Here is a 22,353-nt window from a genome sequence, read left to right as displayed (position 1 = left end):
AGATGAAGCTAGGTCTTATTTTTGGACAAACACTAAATATAGGAGCCTAACTCTAACTTCATATAATGATATTTACTTTCCTATGTATTTCTTGGATTTATTTACTTTCGGATGTATTTCTCTTCTTCCAGACCCTAGATGCTTTACCTTCTGTCCAGTTCACTATTATATCAATGAATTAGCCATGTGTGCAGTAATGGTCATAGAATGATTATATTCTATACCATACACTACCTCAGCCTGCTGCACAGACTTGTATTGTGCTGGGGGTGAGGCTCGGCTAGAATGGGGAAAATTGACATTTTATTGAGGCTTATAGATTGTAAGCCCTCGCGGGCAGGGTCCTCTCTCCTCAAGTACCAGTCTTTCATTTGTCTTCATGTGATGTGTTTTGATCTTGTAATGTTCCTGTTTGTTACCCCCATCGCCTGTATAGCGCTCTGAAATTAAGGGAGCTTTATAAATAAATAATAATATTAGAATACATGGTGAGTTAAGGTCTTAGACCTGGGAAGCCTCACAAGACTACAACTAGACTGTTTACTAGAACAGAAGATGCTGCGATAACCCATTGTTTAAAGTGCCATTTCCACGTAAAGGAATTATCCAGAATAGCCGCTTTCCTCCAGAAACCGTATTATTCCTGTCCTCAGACTGGGGGTGGATTTTTCTGCTGTGTTCCACTGAAGTAAATGAAGCTGTATTGTAATACCGCACACAACCTGAGGACAGGGGTGGCGTTGTTTTTGCAAGAGGTAGCGGTTTCTAATCCTGGACCCTCTAACCCGTTACTCCTAAATGTCCCCAATAAAGTCATGATTTAAGAAATCTCAATGAAATGTGAAAAGTCAGTCCAACAATATATGCATCAGAGCTGATAGGACTGTGTCTCGACAGTCACAGTCATGTATGAGAGGTAGACGGCCTGTGGCTTTCTTGCGGTTTCCTCTTGAGTCCTCCATGCATAACATAGTTCACAATGAGGTCGCTTCCTTTCTACCTAAAATATCCCTGTCATTATAAAAAAAAAAAAAAACTTTAGACACATTGCAGACACATGTCAAAGCTTTGATTGGTCAGACCCCCACTGATCTGAAGATATAGCCAGGAGAAGCACACAGGTAAGCACTTCTCTCCCCAGCTACTTGCAATTGCAGTCTCGCTCTATTGACCACAGAGAAATAACTGCATAGGCTATATCTATAGATAAGCAGGTCCGAACACTCAGACCCTGACAAATCAAAACTTGCCAGATGTCAAAAGTTTTTTTTGTTTTTTTATAAAGCTAACTATTTCTGCAGTGTAACTATGTCATCCCTGCTCAGTTTCATCCAACACATAGTGAGCCTGTTTATTATGGCGGATGGGTCTTGTGATGCCCATTTGGACCCCCAATAAATTACAGACTCTTCTGTGTAGACATGATGTAAATATCCCCTGTGTGGCTGGCTTCAAGTATACTATAAGATTACATCACAAACTATCAAATCCCTCATGGCAAGTCTCAGACCCCTTTATGTACAGTGTGCTGCTGAATAGATCATGTCTTCTTTCTAAATAGACCAGGAGTGCAGTGATATAGTAGGCAAGTCCCCACAGTGAATAATTGTATAACTACACAACCCACTGAACCCTTAAATTGTTTTTCTCTACTACTTGCTGTATTCAGAATCCCCAGTATATTGCTATAAGGTATGGCTTAACACTCATTCAGTCTCCTGCTTTTAGAGCCGACATGGAGGATCCCTCACAAGGCTGGCTGAAGCTGCGTCTCATAGGGTTACACAGAGACTCTAGTTAGGGAACAGAAGCGGATCTATCATTTGCTGCATTACAATATTACTCAGAACAAATACAATTATGAGACTTTGTCATCTGTGCAAAGTGATTGGCATCATTGGGAATGTAGCCTGCATTAGGAGAAGGAATCACGATGGCAGATAAACAATAAATGGTGAATCAAAAGAAGCAGGTATAAATAAGGTAAGAGCAGCCAATTCTACACTATAAAATCAAAAAAAGGAAAAATCCAGGCTACTTCACTAACCAAAAAAAAAAAAAAAAAAAAAAAAAAAAAATCTAACCCCCCCCCACCCCCACCTTCATAACACTGTTCCACTTATATGTTTACACTAGAAGACCAGCCCCATTATGTACTCACCAGAAACAACAATGCATCATCTGCATGTATCTGATTACATATAATCCCAGTATAGCTTTCTAGGCTTCAGATCACATTTTGTTTGACGACATGGTTATTTACCTTTTGTTTTCATTTGACCTTTACTTAATTCAGCCCCATCGATTGTCTGTCCTTCTACTGCCAGGCGTTCATTCAATGTGTCTATTTCACGTCGCACTTCAATAGAACAAAAGAAGCCATTAGCAACAGAAGGGCTCGCAGTTCTTCAGTTTTGGCAGCAGGAACATTTTAAATTTGACTTTATTTTTCAAAGTGCAAGGTCACAACAGCCTTGAAAAGGATAGTCCAGGAAAAATAAAAAATATAAAAACTATAAATATAATTAACAAGTTATACTTCACTGTCCTAATGCCTCTGTAGGGCTGCCACTCCAATCTCCCGATTCCTGTGACGTCATATGCCCAGAGGAGCTGCCTCCTAAGCCAATCAGTGACTGAGGCCAGGACACTACTGCAGTCACTGATTGGCTGAGCAGGCAGTTCCTGTGGAGCCCCTGACATCACAGGAACCAGAGGCTGCGTGAGACAGGTGAGTATAACTTGTTTATTATGATCTCACTACCCCCTGCCTGTCATGTTTTTTTCTTTTGTTTTTTTAATTTCCCTTAACTACCTCTCATCGATTTTTATTTCACTGGACCAAATGTAGTGTATTCAGAGAAGACAAAAAAAAAAAAAAAAAAAAAGAACACATATCCAGCATGTTAAGGTTCCAGAAAAAAAAGTAGTTTTCTTTATTGTTACGTTATAAAAACAAAAAATGCAAAATGGAAAAAGGGTGCGGATTCATTTTGGCCTTAAAGGGCCTTATTCATGTACTGTACTAATGACTACAATAATTCTGTATATGAGCATATGCTGTCTTTTTTTTTTACCAGAAATACAAAAAAAATAACACATATACACATAGAAATGCACCAAATTAGTAATAAACTATGTTCGGTCCATTAAAATGAAAGAGCATGGCTTAAATACAAAGCAGTATTGCAGTAATAAATGTGAACATTGCCCAATATCTATTGGTGTATATGCCCTTTAATGGTCTCTATCACTCATTTAAAAAAAAAAAAAAAACCTTTATACTTCTCAAATCAGGTGGAAATCTTCCCATTTATGGCGACTTTTACCCATATCTCTATGAAGTAGACCAAACCCATTTGGATGGAAGATGTAAAGATATGAGGAGCTTTCACTAAAGAAAAAGCAAACTAGTTTTAAAGTAAACACTCTCACAGCTGCAAAAAAAACCTCAAAAAGAGACCAAAGTGAAGCCCGAAGATCAAAGCCTCCCTATCTGTGTTATTTCTAGTTCTCGGGAGTGCCGATAAAGATTCCACCCGACCACACAATGTCTCTTTATAGCAGCCAGGAAAAATATGAAGCTACCATGAACCCATCCTATGAAAATAACCGTAAAACTTTATACAAGTCTCTTCTTAGGGTGTACGTATGTCTGTGTGAGGTTGTAGCACGTCCAGAGAACACTTACACTCTAGATTTTCGATGTAGAGATTCTCGAATTCCCTTTCTATTTGCCCAAAGAGCTCCAACAGTGTATTCCGTACAGAGGACGGCAGCTTGGAATCCTAGAGAGGAGGGGAAAAACAACATAATCTTGGTGGTTTGTCTTAGAATATTAAAGGGAATCCTATTGTTCTATAAGTAACATGATTGCACTTCATCGAGGGCGCCAGACAGAAGGTAATAATGCTACAGTAGATGCACAAATACGACAATGGATCGTTTAGTCTGAATGTCACGGGTGGTAAGGGAAGAAGACTGGTAAGAATAGAAGAAACTGGGGTAGAAGACACAAAAGGTGACAAAAAGTAAAGCACAAAACTAGTCTTTTTTAAATCACATATATACACACTATATAACTTATATACATAGGTTTCCCTCTTTTAGCTCATTGAGTGTTTAATCCTCAAAGCAAAAATGTAATCCTAAAAAGTGTGTCACTGTTGTTTAATTTTATTTTAGTACAGGCGATTTCAAGAAACTTTGTAATTGGGTTTATTAGCCGAAAAATGCATTTTTATCATGAAAAAGCAGTTTGAAGCTCTTCCCCCTGTCTTCATGGTTCTCTAATGGAGAGGGGAAGGGTTGAGGGAGATGAGGCACCAAAACAGGACAACAAAGAGTTAATTTACAGCTACATCACCGGGCTATGTCCTCTGAAGTCAGCACTGACCTCTGAATACCAGCTTTCACACAGGTCCCGCTGTGTAATCCTTTGTTCTCTGCTGCTGACTAATCTCCCTTCTCCCCTCTCCATAGGTTACACAGGGCACGACTGATGTAAAAGAGTCAAGATTTCCTGATAATGAGCAGTGAATGAGAGAGAGGAGGGGGGGGAGGGACCTGGAGAAAGTCTTTTTGAATGCAGATAATGGCATATTTGCCTAATAAACCCAATTACAAAGTTTCTTAAAATCGCCTACTATTATTACTGCAGAAAAAAATATATATATCAGTGACACTTTAACACAGTCCAGGTTAGAGATGTTTATAGTTCTCAGTAGAGTATTCCTCAAAAGAAAAGTCATAAAAACGACTCTGTAGGCATCAGACACCTGCAAAGGCTCCAACACACTCTGAAATCAGTCTACTGCATTCTTAAACCTGGAACTAAGTTGACTTTGGGCAGGTGGTCGGTGCTGGGAGCGTAGTATGAGAGGCTAAATAAGTGCATACTGTTTCTCAGAACTACTTCTTACGTAATTTCTTCAGACTCCCGCGCTGAGGGTTCAAATAAGAAGGTCGAATACCCAATAAATCAAAGATTCCTCAAGCACAAGGAAGGCACAAACATTACCCAGAACAAACTATGTAAGTGCCTTAAGTTTTCCTTCTCTTTTTCAAGAGAAGACCACATAAGGAGAGCTAGTAATAGGTAGCAAATCAATATTAAGTTCCTATAATACAATAAAAAATTAAACAATGATGCAACAATCAGTCTTAAAGGGAACCAATCACAACTATAAACAATTGTAACGCTCCTAATAGAGCTGCTAAAGTGTTACCTTCCTCCTGCTAAAGTGTTACCTGTGTGCCATCCTCCTAGGTACACAGAAGAAACTCTGCTTTATTCCGGCGGACGCTGCAGGGAGACAGGTGGGAACTAGTCATCTGGGTTGTAACTAGTCACGGCTCTCTGCCTGTCAGCGCGCTCTGCAGGATGACTGACAGACAGAGTCAATATCCTGTCTGACTAGTTACGGGTCGGCTCGGCCCAGATGACTAGATCACACAAACATTTTCTCCCATATAGCCCCTAGGAGGACGGCAAACAAAGTATGGTAAGAGAACGCTTTAGCAGATTAGGAGCTGCTAACAGCATTATATGCGGTATAGCTGTAAGAAGGTCTATAAATAAAACTTTTGACAAGTTATAGACACCAGGGAATGGGCTGCAATAAGTGTTCAGATGCAGCTGTCAATTTTGACAGCTGCCTCTGATTACTTAATTAGCGGGCACGGCGATCGGACCACACCTGCTAATAGCTGCAGTGCCGGGCTACAAGCAGCACCTGGGATCGCAGCAGTCCCGCTCTGAACGCCCCATAGCCACCGCTGGACGTACAGGTACGCCCAGGGTCATCTAGGGGTTAAAAGGGTATTCCACTCAATCATAACTCTTTATATGTTGCTGCCCATGGCGAGACTAACAATTCATTCTATACTTGCTATTATCCATTTAGTCTCCTTCCACCAGTTCTTAGCTGCTGCTTTCTGCTAAAGACACAAAAATCTGCAACTTTTTAATGCCGGGAGAATTAAATCACAGTGAATCAGCAAACTGTCCTTAGAAAAACCCTCCCAGCATTACAAAGAAGCTACAAAGTTGCAGATCAATCCTGCCAAGGACTTGCCAGCAATCTCAGAAGGGAGGGGGGGAGGGGGGAGAGAAAAGCTTACATACAGTCTTTTGTGTCTTAAGCAGAAAGAAACTGAAAAGTTATATTTGAGTGGAGTATCTCTTTAACTTACATTGTCCAAAGTGATCAGCTAAGTAGTGCAAACATTTCCTGGCAGTTCTATAGTCAAAGAAATAAAAAAAAGCCTGAAGTGACTGATGCTGCAGGACCGTCTGTCTTCTACAGAATGGATAGAAGATAGAAAGTCATTTATAGTCTATAGTATTTACATCTATAATGTGCGCACAGCACGATTCCTACAGATCACAGACACAGACTGCTCCATACAATCCCTCCTCATCTAAAATCTATAAGAAGCCAATGCTTTCAACCCGAGGTCCACCGCAGAAATTCAATATTGCCTTGTACATCAATGTTCAGCGGCAGAGCGTGTGTTTTACATGCCTTAATGCAGCAGTAAATGGCACCAAGCAGAAGTCGATATCTTGTCTGTATCAGCGATAACTACATCAGGTACATCACGTAGAAAAAAAATAATTCACCAACTGCAGGATCTGACCACATGTGCATGTGCACGGTCAGTATATGCAATTGTGTGGGCCTTAAATTTGCTTTAATCTAGAAAACCTGACAAAATTCATTTGAACCCAAGACCCCCACTGACCCCTGCGCCATCCAAAGCAATATATTACATCAGCGTTAACAACTAAGGCACCACAGACCTCCAGGGATGTTAGATATTTACCCATAACCCCCATGTATAATGTATAACACCACTCCTGCTTCACTTTTCCACTACTTTTCTCAACCACTAAACCCAGAAAGCAACCAACGTGTGTAAAAGTATATGATGTCATTTACATATTTAGCCTATGTAGTCTATGGAGTGGGTTATATGTTGCTGCATCCATTGGAAACCATTCTTTGTATCCGTCAGCTGCAACTCCCGTTCCAAAAAGCTGCATGGTATGGACCCTTTCATCTATCAGTCTGAATAAAATGCTTTTATTCTCCGGTGCCAAGTGTCAAAGAGGCGTTACCAAGCCCCTAAAGTGCTGAGGGCTGTAACATCTCCCCTTCCTGTCCCTGCTTGAAGGTCAGCTGGAAGCCGAGCCCTGTTTCTTACACCTGCACTATTCCTCTGCACTGCACAGGAGCAAGATGGAAAGAGGGCTTGGCTTCCAGTTGACAGTCAATCAAGTAGGGTGGGGGAGCGAGGAGGTTTAAGGACAGTGGGGGAGATTTATCAAACATGGTGAAACTGGCTCAGTTGCCCCTAGCAGCCAATCAGATTCCACCTTTCATTTTCACAGATAACATCTGGCGGCTGCACCTGTTATCGATGTGAAATCATGAAGGAGAACATCCCCATTTGTGCCAATGAAATCAGATTATGCCGGATATGCAAAATATTAGGTTAAGTATACAATGGGAAAAAAAATGTATTTACTTCTAGTCGTTTCTTAAAGAAGAAGTCCAGCGAAAATTTTTACTAAAGTGTTGTATTGCCCCCCAAAAGTTATACAAATTACCAATATAGACTTATTACGGGAAATGCTTATAAAGTGTTTTTTTTCCCTGCACTTACTACTGCATCAAGGCTTCACTTCCTGGATAACATGGTGATGTTACTTTCTGCATAACATGGTGATGTCACTACCTGGATAAAATGGTGATGTCACTTCCTGGATAACATGGTGATGTCACGACCCGACTCCCAGAGCTGTGTGGGCTGTGGCTGCTAAAGAGGATGATGGCAGAGGGATGCTCAGTGTCCCTCCAGTGCCCTGTGTCCCTCAGTGTCCCCCTGCCATCATCCTCTCCAGCAGCCACAGCCCCCACAGCTCTAGGAGTTGGGGCGTGACATCACCATGTTATCCAAGAAGTGACATCACCATGTTATCCAAGAAGTGACATCACCATGTTATCCAAGAAGTGACATCACCATGTTATCCAAGAAGTGACATCACCATGTTATCCAGGAAGTGACATCACCATGTTATCCAGGAAGTGAAGCCTTGATGCAATAGTAAGTGCAGGGAAAAAAGCACTTTATAAGCATTTCCTGTAATAAGTGTATATTGGGGATTTGTATAAATTTTGGGGGGCAATACAATACAATTAAAATTTTGCCAGACTTCTCCTTTAAGTCACCATGCACATAAGATAAATGTCACCCATTTCCATAGTCTCCTATTGGAGGAATATCTATGCGTATCAGGTCAGCATCAGACTGGTCCACCGTGCACAGGCACCAATGAATGTCCCCAACCACAACATGGTCTAGCAGAGAAGGGGGGCGCTGTTGCTTTCATCTGTGACCGTGTCCCAAGAAGAACACAGCTTTTCTTTTCTTCTTGCCAGAACAATAAACACCAGAATTAACCCAAGGTCCCCCAAAGCCAATGAGGTTTGTTGGGTGCCACTGGGCATCAATTGTTGGGTGGATCCTGTGCTCCAACATTCCCAATGAACAGCCTCTTGCTTTACATATTAATATATAGGAATCTTCAACGAATCTGTATTCTAAGCCCTGTCCGCCGGTTGTCTGACATAATCACATTAAACATTTATACCGCAAATCATGCATGTTTAATCACATTAACAAAAGCGATAGTGATCCCCCTGCACCGCATCTGCTTCTATTCACTTTCTGGAGATACAAGTCTCGCAACTAGAATTTCAGCAGCAAGCAAAAAAATCTGCCAAAAAAGGACATAAAAAGGAAGTGAAGAAACCTGGTGGTACTGTAAACAGCGAGCGCTATAAACCCCACGCACACAAATCAGCTCAGCATACACAAAAGGATTTCACTAAGCAATTTAACACGGCACAGGATCTTGTTCCAAGTTCATCCTGACCGCGCTGCTGACTTCTCCCGTTCGGTAAAGGTCAGGTGACGCTTTTATGATCATCGCTCAATCCAAAAATTATTTAAAACTCGTGTGACTCATAGTGGTACATAAATACAGAGCAGAAGCAACAAGTGCTAATAGAAATAAAGGTGTAACAGGTGCTAAACCCGTTACCAAGATACACCCCCTCATCGGAACAAATTCACACTTCACGCAGAATATCAGCATGAAAAATTACTCCTCCAGCTACAGATGGCTAGCTCAAACAAATACGGGTTTATTGTAAGGGTTTTTGGACTAAAACTGGAAGGGCTCATACTCTTACCCCCATTCTCAAGATCACAGGGGGCCCCAGCAATTGGACCCCCAGTTAGTAATCACCCCATCGTATGGATAGGGAATGATCTCGCAAAATGTGAATACTGCTTTAAAAAGGGAGTGTGACTAGGCCCCAGTACCTTAAAGGGACACTGTCACACCCTTTTTGCATTCCGACTTCTCTACACAGGTGTAAAGGGTAAATTTAGCAGTATTCATACCTTATTTTATATCATACGTCATGGTGCTTGTTCCAGCAAAAAGTGATCTTTTATCATCTGCAGATTGTGCCAAGTGGGCGCAACTTCACAGCAACAGCACCACTTAGCCACACACACAGCGCCTTTGGTCATGCCCCTCCATGACGTCATAGGCACATAGGCCCTGCCTCCTCACCGACCAATGGTCAGTGAGGTCTAGGCCCCACCCCCTCTAGGTTGGCCCATACCAATGAGCGTTGAGGAGGTGGGGCCTATGTGCCAATGATGTCACGAAGGGGCGGACCAACTATAGTGCTGTGGGCGGGGCTAGGTGGCGCTGTTGCCTAAAGCCCCGCCCACTTAGCACAATCTGCAGATGATAAAAGATCACTTTTTACTTGAACAAGCACCATGACGTATGATATAAAATAAAAGATATAAAAAAATAAAAACTGCACCTGTGTAGAGAAGTCAGAATGTAAAAAGGGGGTGACAGTTTCACTTGCCTGGCACAGCTTGCCAATGGAGTTTGTTGGGCACCACACGGGAGAGCTGTGTCTGGCAGCTATAAGGTACTGGGGCCAGGTTACGCTCCCTCAGGGAGGTGACTGGTTCCCTTTAAGTACTGGTTGCCTATCTTTTGGACAGGCCATTAATATCAGACTGACTGTCACTGGTGAATTTGGTGAAGGCACCAGGAGTCAGACCCTATCGTCACCCCCAATCACTTACCAAGCTGGAAGCTCTGCTAGATAGATATCACTAATGTATTCAACTTATCCTTGGTTGCCTGTTTTTAAAGTTGTAAAGGAAAAACCTTATTTGGGCCGTGATGAATGTCAAAAAGGAGGAGCCTATAGTTCCCTGGGCCCTAACACAGCCACGCCTCACCATGCTGTATGCACAGTGCATGTCGCTGATAATGCAAGGCTAGAGCATACAGCACAGTGGGGTGGGGCAAAGCTAGGCCACGCCTACTGGACTCTACTCACGGCTTAAATAAAAGATGATTTTTTTAATGAAAATAGGAAAATAGACAATAGTATATTCTGAATGCTTCTATTGATATCTATCCGGTGGCGTCAAAGGCTCAGTACGCGGTGAGGGGGGGGTAACAGATTTACTTTAATGGCCTGTCCTAAGGATATACAACCAGTATTTAAAGAGGTATTTCCTTCTAAAGAAGTTATCCACAGCTGATTGCAAGGGATCCCACTGCTGGGGTCCTCTACAATATAGAGAATAAAGAGAAAGAGTATGCGGTCTTTCAGGTATAGTCCATGTGATCTGTTGAAGTATTTGCATTGCAAATTACATTTTTCTGTTCCATCACAGGAGTCTTGATGGATCCACCACATAACATATACCAATTGCAACTGACATATATACAGAGATCCATTGTGTCAGTCATTTTACCAGAAATAAATAGTATGGGTTTCACATTTCCATAACTTTGTTATCCCCAAGATGGACTGACAAAAACGGTACTGCACGCTGTACAAGAAATAGATGCAAAGTGCCCTCTCTGTTTCCTTGGTTTCTGTATTCACCAGCTGTGCAGCCACTACGATAAAAAATAGGAGCCGACAACAAAGGAATAAATTGTATTATAAAAGGACGAGTAAAGTAAGCCCTGTATTATAGCACGTTTTACTTGCAATGACGGACATACATTAAACATAATACAATAGACAGCTATTCTCTACAGACACAGAGTTACGTGCTGGAATTAGCGGAATGAAGAGACCAGGGGGCGCCCACACCAATGCCAAGAAAATCATTCTACCACCATCAAAGGAAGAGTTTTTTTTATTGCAAGGGCAGTAAGATTAAGGAATTCACTGCCAGGGGAAAAAGGAACGGAAGCGTCAATGAAGAAAGGTTTTTGATGCCTTCCTTTCAAGGAAAGGTATCAGAAGTAAAAAAGAAAAAAAGGAATACTGTAATTACAGCAAATGACGCAGGGAACCAGTCTGATCACAGGTCAGGGAGTTTACAATTTCCTTTCCACAGAACACTATGCTGGCATGTGTAAAAAACAATGCAAAGATTCTTTCGATGTAAAAATCTATCAATCTTTGTCTATAGCTTCTAAGCAGATTTGGGTCTCCATAGTAACAGACTACAACCGATGTAGTCAGATCAAAAGGTCACAGGCCCAGATTTATCAAACAGTATAAACTGGTAAAAACTGACGACAGCAACCAATCACTTTTATTTTATCAGAGCTTAATTTCTATGGGCAGGGGACACCAGTTTGTTTTACAATTACATTTACATTTGGGTCATGGTCCCTTCTTTGCATCAATACTTCTTGCAAATGTACATTAACCTACTTACAGATACACAGGACAGAGTGAAGAAAATGTAACTGAAAGCAGGATCAGACTACACAAGATTTTGTTAGTAGTCTGTTACTATGGAGATGAATGGGGCAAAATGGCAGTATCTTGCACCACTACTATCAATTGTACAGCCCAGGCAAGGCAGAGCACATGTAAACTTTGAAGAGACTGTGGAAATCTTAAAGAGCACTGCAATACTCTCAATCTATCTTGCCATATATACAGTAAGTTTAAATGGTTTGAATGAAAACTCTGATACAGATGTAATGCCAGCCTTAAGCCAACTGATTGAGGAAACTCACCATGGACTATTTGTGATGTCAACGGTGTAGTCTGAGCCAGCAGGTGAACCTTTCCAAGTGAACCCTGCCTTATCTATACAAACTAATAAGGCCCTATTACATGGGACGATTATCGTGTGAAAAATCGTTATATCGTTTGAATTTAAACCATAATTGTGTAATTGCAGGCAACGATCGAAAAATGGATTTACTCAAATCCTGCTTCAAATCATATCAACCTAATTATAACAAAGCTTGGCTTCTCTCCCTGAACAATATTTAGCTCTCAGTTAGGGCAGCATAAATTCCCTCAAAGTATCACTTTAAGGATATGTTCCCTCTAAGGGAACACAGCGAAGGAAGGCGGCCGTCTCGTAGCATAGATGGCCGCTAATAATGATGATCATTATATAGACTGCTGCCTTTCCCATTAATGTACAGATGTGGAAACAGCCTAAAAGTAGAATATTTATGTAGAGAAAAAGTATGCGCAAGTATGTGCGAAACTAATTGTAAGTATAAGAAAGGCTAACCGTTCCCTTAAATTCTGCTCAGGTCATATGATCACACAGTGTTGCCTAGAAAGCCAGTGCGCCTTCTCCATATACTTGGGCTTACATAGATCTACTTAAGGCAATCGCTTAGCAGCTGGATGAGCGATCAGTCAACAAAGAGGTTAAAGATTACAAGGACATGAATTACTCAAGTCAAGGAGGTTAAGAAGAATTGATTGCGGACTTACTGTAAAAGATCTACACTAGACATAAGCGCTGCAGAAAGAAAATTAAAAAGAGCAGCAAGTTTAGTGAAAAGGAACAGCTGTCATGTCGGAAAGTCCAAGCCTTTGATCACTGCGGTCACATCTGGGATTTCCGACTTGATTAAATTATTGCGCATATCACATGGAAGCAAAAAAGGGCAAAGAAGGGGATAAGCCGGGACCTCGATTCTTCTATGTCTAGCTGCCTATCCTAGCTAAAAAATATATATTTATTTATACACACACTTCCTCCTGCCATTTCAGAGATGATGTACAAGATTATATGGTGATACATCATGGAGCTCTCCTGGAATAACAGCTTAGAGGGACCGTCCCTCTAAGTAACATTTTAGTTAATCAAAATACTGTGTAGATTAATTTCTTAAGATATACCATTAAAGTAAATGGAGTTCCATTGGTACAGAGTTTCAAATCCCTTATATTGATAGCAAGTTAAGGACCTTACCGTATGTTGCTTCAAGATGAAAATACATGAATTAAAGGAGTGAACTCACCAGCTACACTTATCCTCTATATACGTGTACACAGGATAGGGGATAAGAGTATGACTGCAGGAGGTTTTACCACTGGAAATCAACATAATTTCCGAAATGGGGATCCCATTTTTGGCATCTATTAAATGGGCACTGTAATTGGGGTCTGAGTATTCGGGAGAAATCTGCACGTCTTTTACCAACCTGGTCGGCCCACATAGACATTATGCGGCGGTCCAGGTCGCATAACAGAGCACGTGGAGCGCGGACTTCTCTCGGGTCAATCATGGCCTGAACACTCAGAACCCAAACAATCAAAACTTTTACCATGTCAAAAGGTTTTCCCCACACCAGGTACTCTTGTAAAGTCCGAGGTTCAGAACACATTTGTGGAAGTGTATCACGGCCTGAACAAAGGAGATTTCTGAAGACCTTCGAAGAAGAGAGTTACTGGTGGCTGAAGATGATGGATGCAGCCTTAGAAAGTCCGGGAAAACATCTACTTTCAGGTCACAATTATTCAGAAATATAGAAAATTCTAAAGGGTTGACAAACTTTAAAGCACCACTACATATATGTAGAGACAATGTCGGTAACCTGATGATACCTTTCCTGCTCTGGGAATAGGAAGGTGAGTCAGCTTCCAACAAAGGAGAAGCTGCATAAGCCCACCATTCATGAAACCTTCACAGTCTCCATAGAAATAGAAGACAAAAGACAGAAACTAACGTGATTTTTTTTCTTTCAGAACAATCTATTTGTAAGTTATTCAGTTAACAGTTGTTCCTCGTATTCCCTATTACCTGTCCTTCCAGCAGTTCCCGATGCAGGCTGGGCCGCTCCTGCTCCGAGCTGTTTGTCCTCTTCAGGGTCAGACTGTTGGACTTGCGCTTCTGCTTAGTTTGCCGCGCAGCCGCCCAGCTTCCGCTTTCGGTGGGCATCCCTCCTCACTTTGTGGTTCCCAGCAGGATGGAAGAAAAACTAGAGAAAAATAAGAGGATTTCATTAAAATCTCAAACTCTGACTGGCTGCCATGTACAACTCTCACAGGCCATCACAATACACAAGGCCCTGTTTGTTTCAACAAAAAACAAGCACGTAAAGATAGATGCAACATAACAATGGCAATGAAACTCGCTTACCAGAATGCAAACCTACCCAACACTAAAGAAGTAAGGTTTGAATACAATGACAGGTGTTATATATATACATACATGCATAACACCCCCCTCCGACTGTTTTCTGGATTTGCATAGGAAGACATTCAATGCTTCGTGATATTTAGCATAGTAAAATCCCTTTAAGGCATAAATTATGAAGATCATGCAAAACTAAGGCACTCTTACTGAAAAGAATCTTCACTGTTTACTATGTGTCCTATGTGACAACATTAAAGCATCCAATGGAGTCATCACCTGAGCAAATCTGTCTGGCTACAGAAAACTACTGGATGAGTAGTCCGACTTAAAGGGGTTATACAGGATTAGAAAAACATAGCTGCTTTCTTTCAAAAACAGCACCACCCCATGGTTATGTGTGGTATTACAATTCAGCTCAATTCACTTCTAAGAAACTGAGCTGCAAAACCCCACATCCAAACTGAGGACAGGAGTGGGGCTGTTTCTAGAATAAAGTGGCCATGTTTTTCTAAGTCTGGATACCCTCTATTAAAGGAACTCTTTATTAAAAGGCATCAAAAAGATTCCTATGGAGCCTTATGGTCGGACTGGCGCAGACTGCTGCTACTTTACAGTGCACCCATGTCATGTCGCCCTAAGCAATTGGTGCAGACCCCGGACATATGAAATATTGGGGCTACCAAGTTGTTCCCCAGGTTTTGTTTTGTACACAGGCGATGATCGTCTGTGTAACCAGTTAGACACCTACATGAGCGACAGCATAAAGCATATGGCCGCACTAGCTACTCAATGTGATGTAAAGGAGGATTTACTAAATGAGATTCAGATTAAGTTCAGATTATGCAAAGCATCCGCAGAATTTACTAGGATCCCGGTAGAGACGGAAACAACAATTAGCCAATCGCTACAGAGATCTGACACCCGGCATAGAACTGGTCACTGACAGAAGCCGTACCAGCGTCTGTGATAGAATATCTGACAGCTGGTACTGCGAGAGGTTAGACGGCTCTGCTATGGCCAGGGGGGACACAGACGGCTCTGCTATGGCCAGGGGGGACACAGACGGCTCTGCTATGGCCAGGGGGGACACAGACGGCTCTGCTATGGCCAGGGGGGACACAGACGGCTCTGCTATGGCCAGGGGGGACACAGACGGCTCTGCTATGGCCAGGGGGGACACAGACGGCTCTGCTATGGCCAGGGGGGACACAGACGGCTCTGCTATGGCCAGGGGGGACACAGACGGCTCTGCTATGGCCAGGGGGGACACAGACGGCTCTGCTATGGCCAGGGGGGACACAGACGGCTCTGCTATGGCCAGGGGGGACACAGACGGCTCTGCTATGGCCAGGGGGGACACAGACGGCTCTGCTATGGCCAGGGGGGACACAGACGGCTCTGCTATGGCCAGGGGGGACACAGACGGCTCTGCTATGGCCAGGGGGGACACAGACGGCTCTGCTATGGCCAGGGGGGACACAGACGGCTCTGCTATGGCCAGGGGGGACACAGACGGCTCTGCTATGGCCAGGGGGGACACAGACGGCTCTGCTATGGCCAGGGGGGACACAGACGGCTCTGCTATGGCCAGGGGGGACACAGACGGCTCTGCTATGGCCAGGGGGGACACAGACGGCTCTGCTATGGCCAGGGGGGACACAGACGGCTCTGCTATGGCCAGGGGGGACACAGACGGCTCTGCTATGGCCAGGGGGGACACAGACGGCTCTGCTATGGCCAGGGGACACACACACACACACACGGCTCTGCTATGGCCAGGGGACACAGAAGGCTCTGCTATGGCCACGGGGACACACACGGCTCTGCGATGGCCAGGGGGGGCACAGATGGCTCTGCTATGGCCAGGGGGGGACACAGACGGCTCTGCTATGGCCACGGGGACACACACTGCTCTGCGATGGCCAGGGGGGGGGCACAGATGGCTCTGCTATGGCCATGGGGGCACACACTGCTCTGCTATGCCAGGGGGGGGGACACACAGACAGCTCTGCTATGGCCAGGGACACACACACACAGCTCTGCTATGGCCAGGGGGACAGACGGCTCTGCTATGGCAAGGGATTCCTGCACAAGGACAGAAACTCCCAGGCTGCCAGGAACACCTCCAGCAATGCAAATACTTACCTTCATAACCCTGAACAAATAAGACATTGTATTCACATAGAGCAGAAAAATATTGGTCTTTTTCTCTATTTGAATGTCACCTTCTGTATGCTAACCCCTTACTGTATGTACAGCCCTTTGGGATCAAAGACGCTTAAAAAATAAACAATAATTGAAATATCAAAAGTGTTGGGGACACTTTAAGGTGGCTTCACAAGTGCCTCAATAGAAGACCCCTTTAAGAGCCTAGGCCCAAATGTTATACTGTGTATGGCACTACAGGACACTTTCATTCTGCCGCCTATTAGAGAACAGACATTTTGCATAGAAATGACAACCTGAAGGGTCTATGCATGTGAGGTTACCTGATCCCGTCCACTCAAACAGAGTCTCCGATGTGTTATGTACCTTTTACAGGGGAGGGGGTATATGCAGAATGTGAATGACTAGGCTAAATACCAGGGATCAGCTGAGCACACACACAAGGGCTGGAATAGTATAGAATGTGCCCGACGTGTTTCTTTCTAATGGCAGAACATTCCCCAGTCCAGAATGAACGCTGCAGCCCGCACTTCCCAACAAATAATGACACAAGCGGTTGCTAAGAGTTGCAGTCCCTATATACCGTGCATAGCGGAGACGTGTCTCTACAAGGAGCAGGTATGGCTCTGGGCTCTGCTGCACACAAGGAGTGCTAATAACATCCCTGCTAAATGCAGCCCATCAACACCGAACGCCTCAGGTTTCCTGGCAAAATATGAAGACATTAAAGCATGGCTCAATTTATAGTCACAAACTTCCTGTCTATAATATCAGCAAAATATGCAGGTGATTCTACTTGGAGCGGAAAAGTGGATGACGTCCAAGATTTTACTAGCAAGACGACAATCGGTGACCTACGATCACAAAGTCACAATATACTGTAAAGGTGTACTGCTAATACAAGTGTATCACAGTGTCTGTACACATAGGTGTAGTGTGACAGCTCTCCTCCTGTGTGATGTAGTATAGAGGATCTGTCAGCTCTCCTGTGCAGTGTAGAGGATCTACCCTGTGTGGTTTAGTATACAGGATCTGTCAGCTCTCCGGTGTGGTATAGAGGATCTGTCCTGTGTGATGTATTATACAGGATCTGTCAGCTCTCCTGTGTGAGGGCGGGTTCAGACTACGGAATTCTCACGGATAAATTCTGCAGAATTCCGTCACCTGTACGTGCTCACGGCCGCGCCTTTCCACCGGCTCCATGGACACCACATCACGTCAATTCTTTCGGTGGAATGTGGAATCAGCCGGCACACAGAATAGTGTCCGTGGAGCCAGCGGAAAGGCGCGGCTATGAGCACGTACAGGCGACAGAATTCCGCTGAATTTATCCGCAAGAATTCTGTAGTCTGAACCCACCCTTATGTAGTATACAGGATCTGTCGGCTCTCCTGTGTGATGTAGTATACAGGATCTGTCTGCTCTCCTGTGCGGAGTAGTATAGAGATCTGTCGGCTCTCCAGTGCGGAGTAGTAGTGAGGATCTGTCCTGTGGGGTGTAGTATAGAGGATCTGTCCTGTGGGGTGTAGTATAGAGGATCTGTCCTGTGGGGTGTAGTATAGAGGATCTGTCCTGTGGGGTGTAGTATAGAGGATCTGTCCTGTGGGGTGTAGTATAGAGGATCTGTCCTGTGGGGTGTAGTATAGAGGATCTGTCCTGTGGGGTGTAGTATAGAGGATCTGTCCTGTGGGGTGTGGTGTAGTATACAGGATCTGTCCTGTGTGGTTTAGTATACAGGATCTGTCGGCTCTCCTGTGTAGTATAGAGGATATGTCCTGTGTGATGTAGTATACAGGATCTGTCAGCTCTCCTTTGTGGTGTAGAATACAGGATCTGTCCCGTGGGGTGTAGTATACAGGATCTGTCAGCTCTCCTGTGTGATGTAGTATACAGGATCTGTCGGCTCTCCTGTGTAGTGTAGTATACAGGATCTGTCCTGTGTGGTGTAGTATACAGGATCTGTCGGCCCTCCTGTGTAGTATACAGGATCTGTCGGCCCTCCTGTGTAGTATAGAGGATCTGTCCTGTGTGGTGTTGTATACAGGATCTGTCGGCTCTCCTGTGTAGTATAGAGGATCTGTCCTGTGTGATGTAGTATACAGGATCTGTCAGCTCTCCTGTGTGGTGTAGAATACAGGATCTGTCCCGTGGGGTGTAGTATACAGAATCTGTCAGCTCTCCTGTGTGATGTAGTATACAGGATCTGTCGGCTCTCCTGTGTAGTGTAGTATACAGGATCTGTCCTGTGTGGTGTAGTATACAGGATCTGTCAGCTCTCCTGTGTAGTATAGAGGATCTGTCAGCTCTCCTGTGTAGTATAGAGGATCTGTCCTGTGTGGTGTAGTATACAGGATCTGTCAGCTCTCCTGTGTAGTATAGAGGATCTGTCAGCTCTCCTGTGTAGTATAGAGGATCTGTCCTGTGTGGTGTTGTATACAGGATCTGTCGGCTCTCCTGTGGTCCACAATGAAAAGGTTTAAAGCGACTGTGTACCCACAGTACACACAGTACACACACCCCCAAACCACTTGTACCTTCAGATAGCTGCTTTTAATCCAAGATCTGTCCTGGGGTCCGTTCAGCAGGGGATGCAGTTATTGTCCTAAAAACAACTTTTAATCCTGCAGCGCTGTGTCTAACGGCGGGGGCTTACATTTGTATATGCATTAGGCTGGCACACCCTCTCTGTCCCTCCTCCCCACCCTCCTCATTATTAGGAATGCTCCAGGAACATTTACTGCTGTTTGAGCACAGGTGTATTAACGATCCAGCCCATATACACACAGCTGAGGAATAGGAAGCAATCTGCCTGGAGTATTCCTAATAATGAGGAGGGTGGGGAGGAAGGACAGAGAGGGTGTGCCAGCCTAATGCATATACAAATGTAAGCCCCCGGCCGTTAGACACAGCGCTGCCGGATTAAAAGTTGTTTTTATGACAATAACTGCATCACCTGCCGAACGGACCCCAGGACAGATCTTGGATTAAAAGCAGCTATCCGACGGTACAAGTGGTTTGCGGGGGTCAGATTGTGAGTACGGAGTCACTTTAAGCAGCCCTGGTACAGACCATAAGAAATAACCACTGTCTGCCATCTGCATGCTGATAAATGATCCAGTAACGTGCAATGACATTTACAGGCAGACATACTTCTTCTACTGGCTGCCTATGAAATAAAAATAACTTTTACAATTTGCTTGCTGACCTTTAAACAATTCAGGTTCCAGTTACATGAAAGAACTACAGAAGCCCCCGGACTCCTGGCCATCCTCTCCGATCAGCAGAATATACTGACTATATGCAGGTGCCATAACCTTCCATTATGCAGCCCCTTCCTCTGTGGGGCATGTTACCTAGATCAGACAGATACTGTCCGCAAACACGTTAACAACAAGCTCAAAACGCACCTGCTTGGTTTGGTATTTAAGGGCAAACAGGCAAGACCAAACTGCGCTTTGTGCATTAGTAATATACATACTGTATATGCTATTGTTGCACTATAGCGCCACCTGATGTTCAAAGTGTACTGCAATGTGCATGTCCACCTATTGAGCTTAGTGCAGGTGGTCACACATGCTCAGTCAGTTTCCCCCTAACCAGGTCTCTGCACAGTGATCCTGCTCACTACCTGTCCAGGGAGAACCAGAGCTTTTGCAGTAACGTGGCAGTATGACCGAGGGAGGAGGAGACAAATTTTATGCTAAATCAACCCCAGCAGCTCAGTTGATGCATGGAAGCAAAAAAAAATTTTAAGAGTTATTTTTATGCCAAAAACACTGTAAACATTAAAACTAATATTGGCAGACTTTCTGCACATTTGGTATGGAAATAAACCCAGGCGTAACCCCTTTCACATATGCAAAGACAACCCAAGTAATGAAGACAAATGGCAATAAATGACATTACTGAAGTCATGTAGATAGGTTCAGACAGAGGACACCGGTGGAGGCCCATACTAATAAGATCGCAATTGATTCTTTTAATTAAGGTCAGAAAATGAACACTAAACCTGCCTCCTTATAAGAATCCATTTATATGATGATTATCCTATGCTCAGGCCATCACCACTCTCATATTCGTTGCATCTTCATAGCTACTTTATGTAAAAGGGCTGTTCATTTAGCAAAATCCCTTATGTTTAGTTGGGTCCCCTGATAAGTGGTTTCCAGGTTGTCCCATTACTGGTAACTCATGTAAACAGCTGTGTTGTACGGGAAAACCCAGAAGAGAGTTAAATTCCCTGGAAGCACCACCACAGGAGATATAATGCTTTCCACAATTTCTATTTAAAGGGGTACTCTGGGCGGGAGGCTTTTTTCAATATGGCCGGGAAGGAGGTGCATAAAAAACAATATCACTTACCTCCCCAATTCCAGCATCACGCTGCTCAGGGGTCCAAGTTCCAGCATCCTGGTCTGAGACAGGACTTGAGACATGATGTTTTAAACCATTAAGCAGCAGAGGTGGGACCCCGCCACAGCAATTGAATGGGTGAGTGGGCTTGAAGCGTCACATCTCAAGCCCCGTCTCAGGCCAGGAAGCGTCCAAAGATGGGAGCAGCGTAATGCGGACCCCCAGCACTGGAACTATAGAGGTAAATGGACCTCATTGCTTTCATCCATCCCCTCTCTGGCCTCCTGCCCAGAGTACCCTGTTAAGTTGAAAAATTGACTGTGTAATGTTTGGTCTTTCCAGGTACTCATGGAAAAAAGAAAAAAAAAAGATGATGTTTTTTGAAGTCATTTGTCAATCACTAGGGACAGAGATAACTTGCCTCAACTAATGACTGGCTGAGTGGGTTTTTCTTGGGACATTAACATGAATAAGATCACTGAGGATTTGGTGAGCATTGTAATGCAGCATCAGGGGATCAGTGGGTGATTTAAAAAAAAAACAAAAAAAAAAAACAAAACATTTTTTATACCAACTACCACAATACTTGTATCTCCAGACAGCCCCTTTAAAAGTTTGTTCACACAATGTTTTTTTAAGGTAAAAATACGGCCATAAAATAATGATCACAAGTGTTATTTACAGGATTATTAATTTTTTTTCCCCCTATAATACACATTCACCATTACTATCCCTGCAGTGTCATCCGTTTCATCCCTGCTCGGCTGCATTCATACATTTCATTACTGTATAGCAGGGCCATGTGACTTCTGCTACCATCATCTTGACTTTTTTCATTTTAATCTACACTCTCGCCCTTTTAAATCTGCCATTAATCCCATGATACAACAGCACAGCATCACATGGGCAGCTAGAACTACTACCATCTCTGTCTTCTGGATGCAAAGTGTAACAATCCTCTCTGCTTTCACATAATAACACACTTTGTTAGTAGTCTCACTGTCGTCAATGGGACTTTTTGTTGGCAAAGTACGTAACACAGGTAAAAAACAATAAGAATTATTATCTTTCCCAGTGAAGTCTTTGGAAAAACATATGAAAAAAGGAAAGCCTCTGTTGTCATCCATTATATTTTCCATTTGATACACTTAAAACCAGAGTGTAAACATGAGATTGCAAAAAAAATAAAATAAAAAATAAAAAAATAAAAAGTTCTTAACAAGAGACGGATTTGTTTGTTTCTCCAGAAGCGCTCAGGGCAATGAAGGGAATCAGAAGAATTGTATTGATTGCATTATTCTTAAATAAACATGAGCGAGTACACAGCGGCTGGAACTTGGCAGACCACATCTAAGAGAC

At 43.4% G+C, this 22,353-nt stretch overlaps 1 protein-coding gene across 3 annotated transcripts in view; it reads right to left on the bottom strand.

Annotated features, from left to right (window-relative positions):
• WDR37 (WD repeat domain 37) overlaps nt 1–22,353 on the bottom strand; it is a 110,028-nt gene that overhangs the window by 54,314 nt on the left and 33,361 nt on the right. For all 3 annotated transcript variants that reach the window (XM_069958925.1, XM_069958926.1, XM_069958927.1), the window contains 3 exons: nt 14,140–14,317; nt 3,692–3,788; nt 2,264–2,359 (listed from right to left, as the gene is read on the bottom strand). In XM_069958925.1, coding sequence (XP_069815026.1) covers nt 2,264–2,359; nt 3,692–3,788; nt 14,140–14,277 — 331 coding nt within the window. In that variant the 5' untranslated portion in view covers nt 14,278–14,317. The remainder of the gene's footprint in view (nt 1–2,263; nt 2,360–3,691; nt 3,789–14,139; nt 14,318–22,353) is intronic.

Source organism: Dendropsophus ebraccatus, chromosome 2 (genome assembly GCF_027789765.1).
Source record: "Dendropsophus ebraccatus isolate aDenEbr1 chromosome 2, aDenEbr1.pat, whole genome shotgun sequence".
Lineage (NCBI taxonomy): Eukaryota > Metazoa > Chordata > Amphibia > Anura > Hylidae > Dendropsophus > Dendropsophus ebraccatus.
This window is presented reverse-complemented; position numbering and strand designations above follow the sequence as displayed.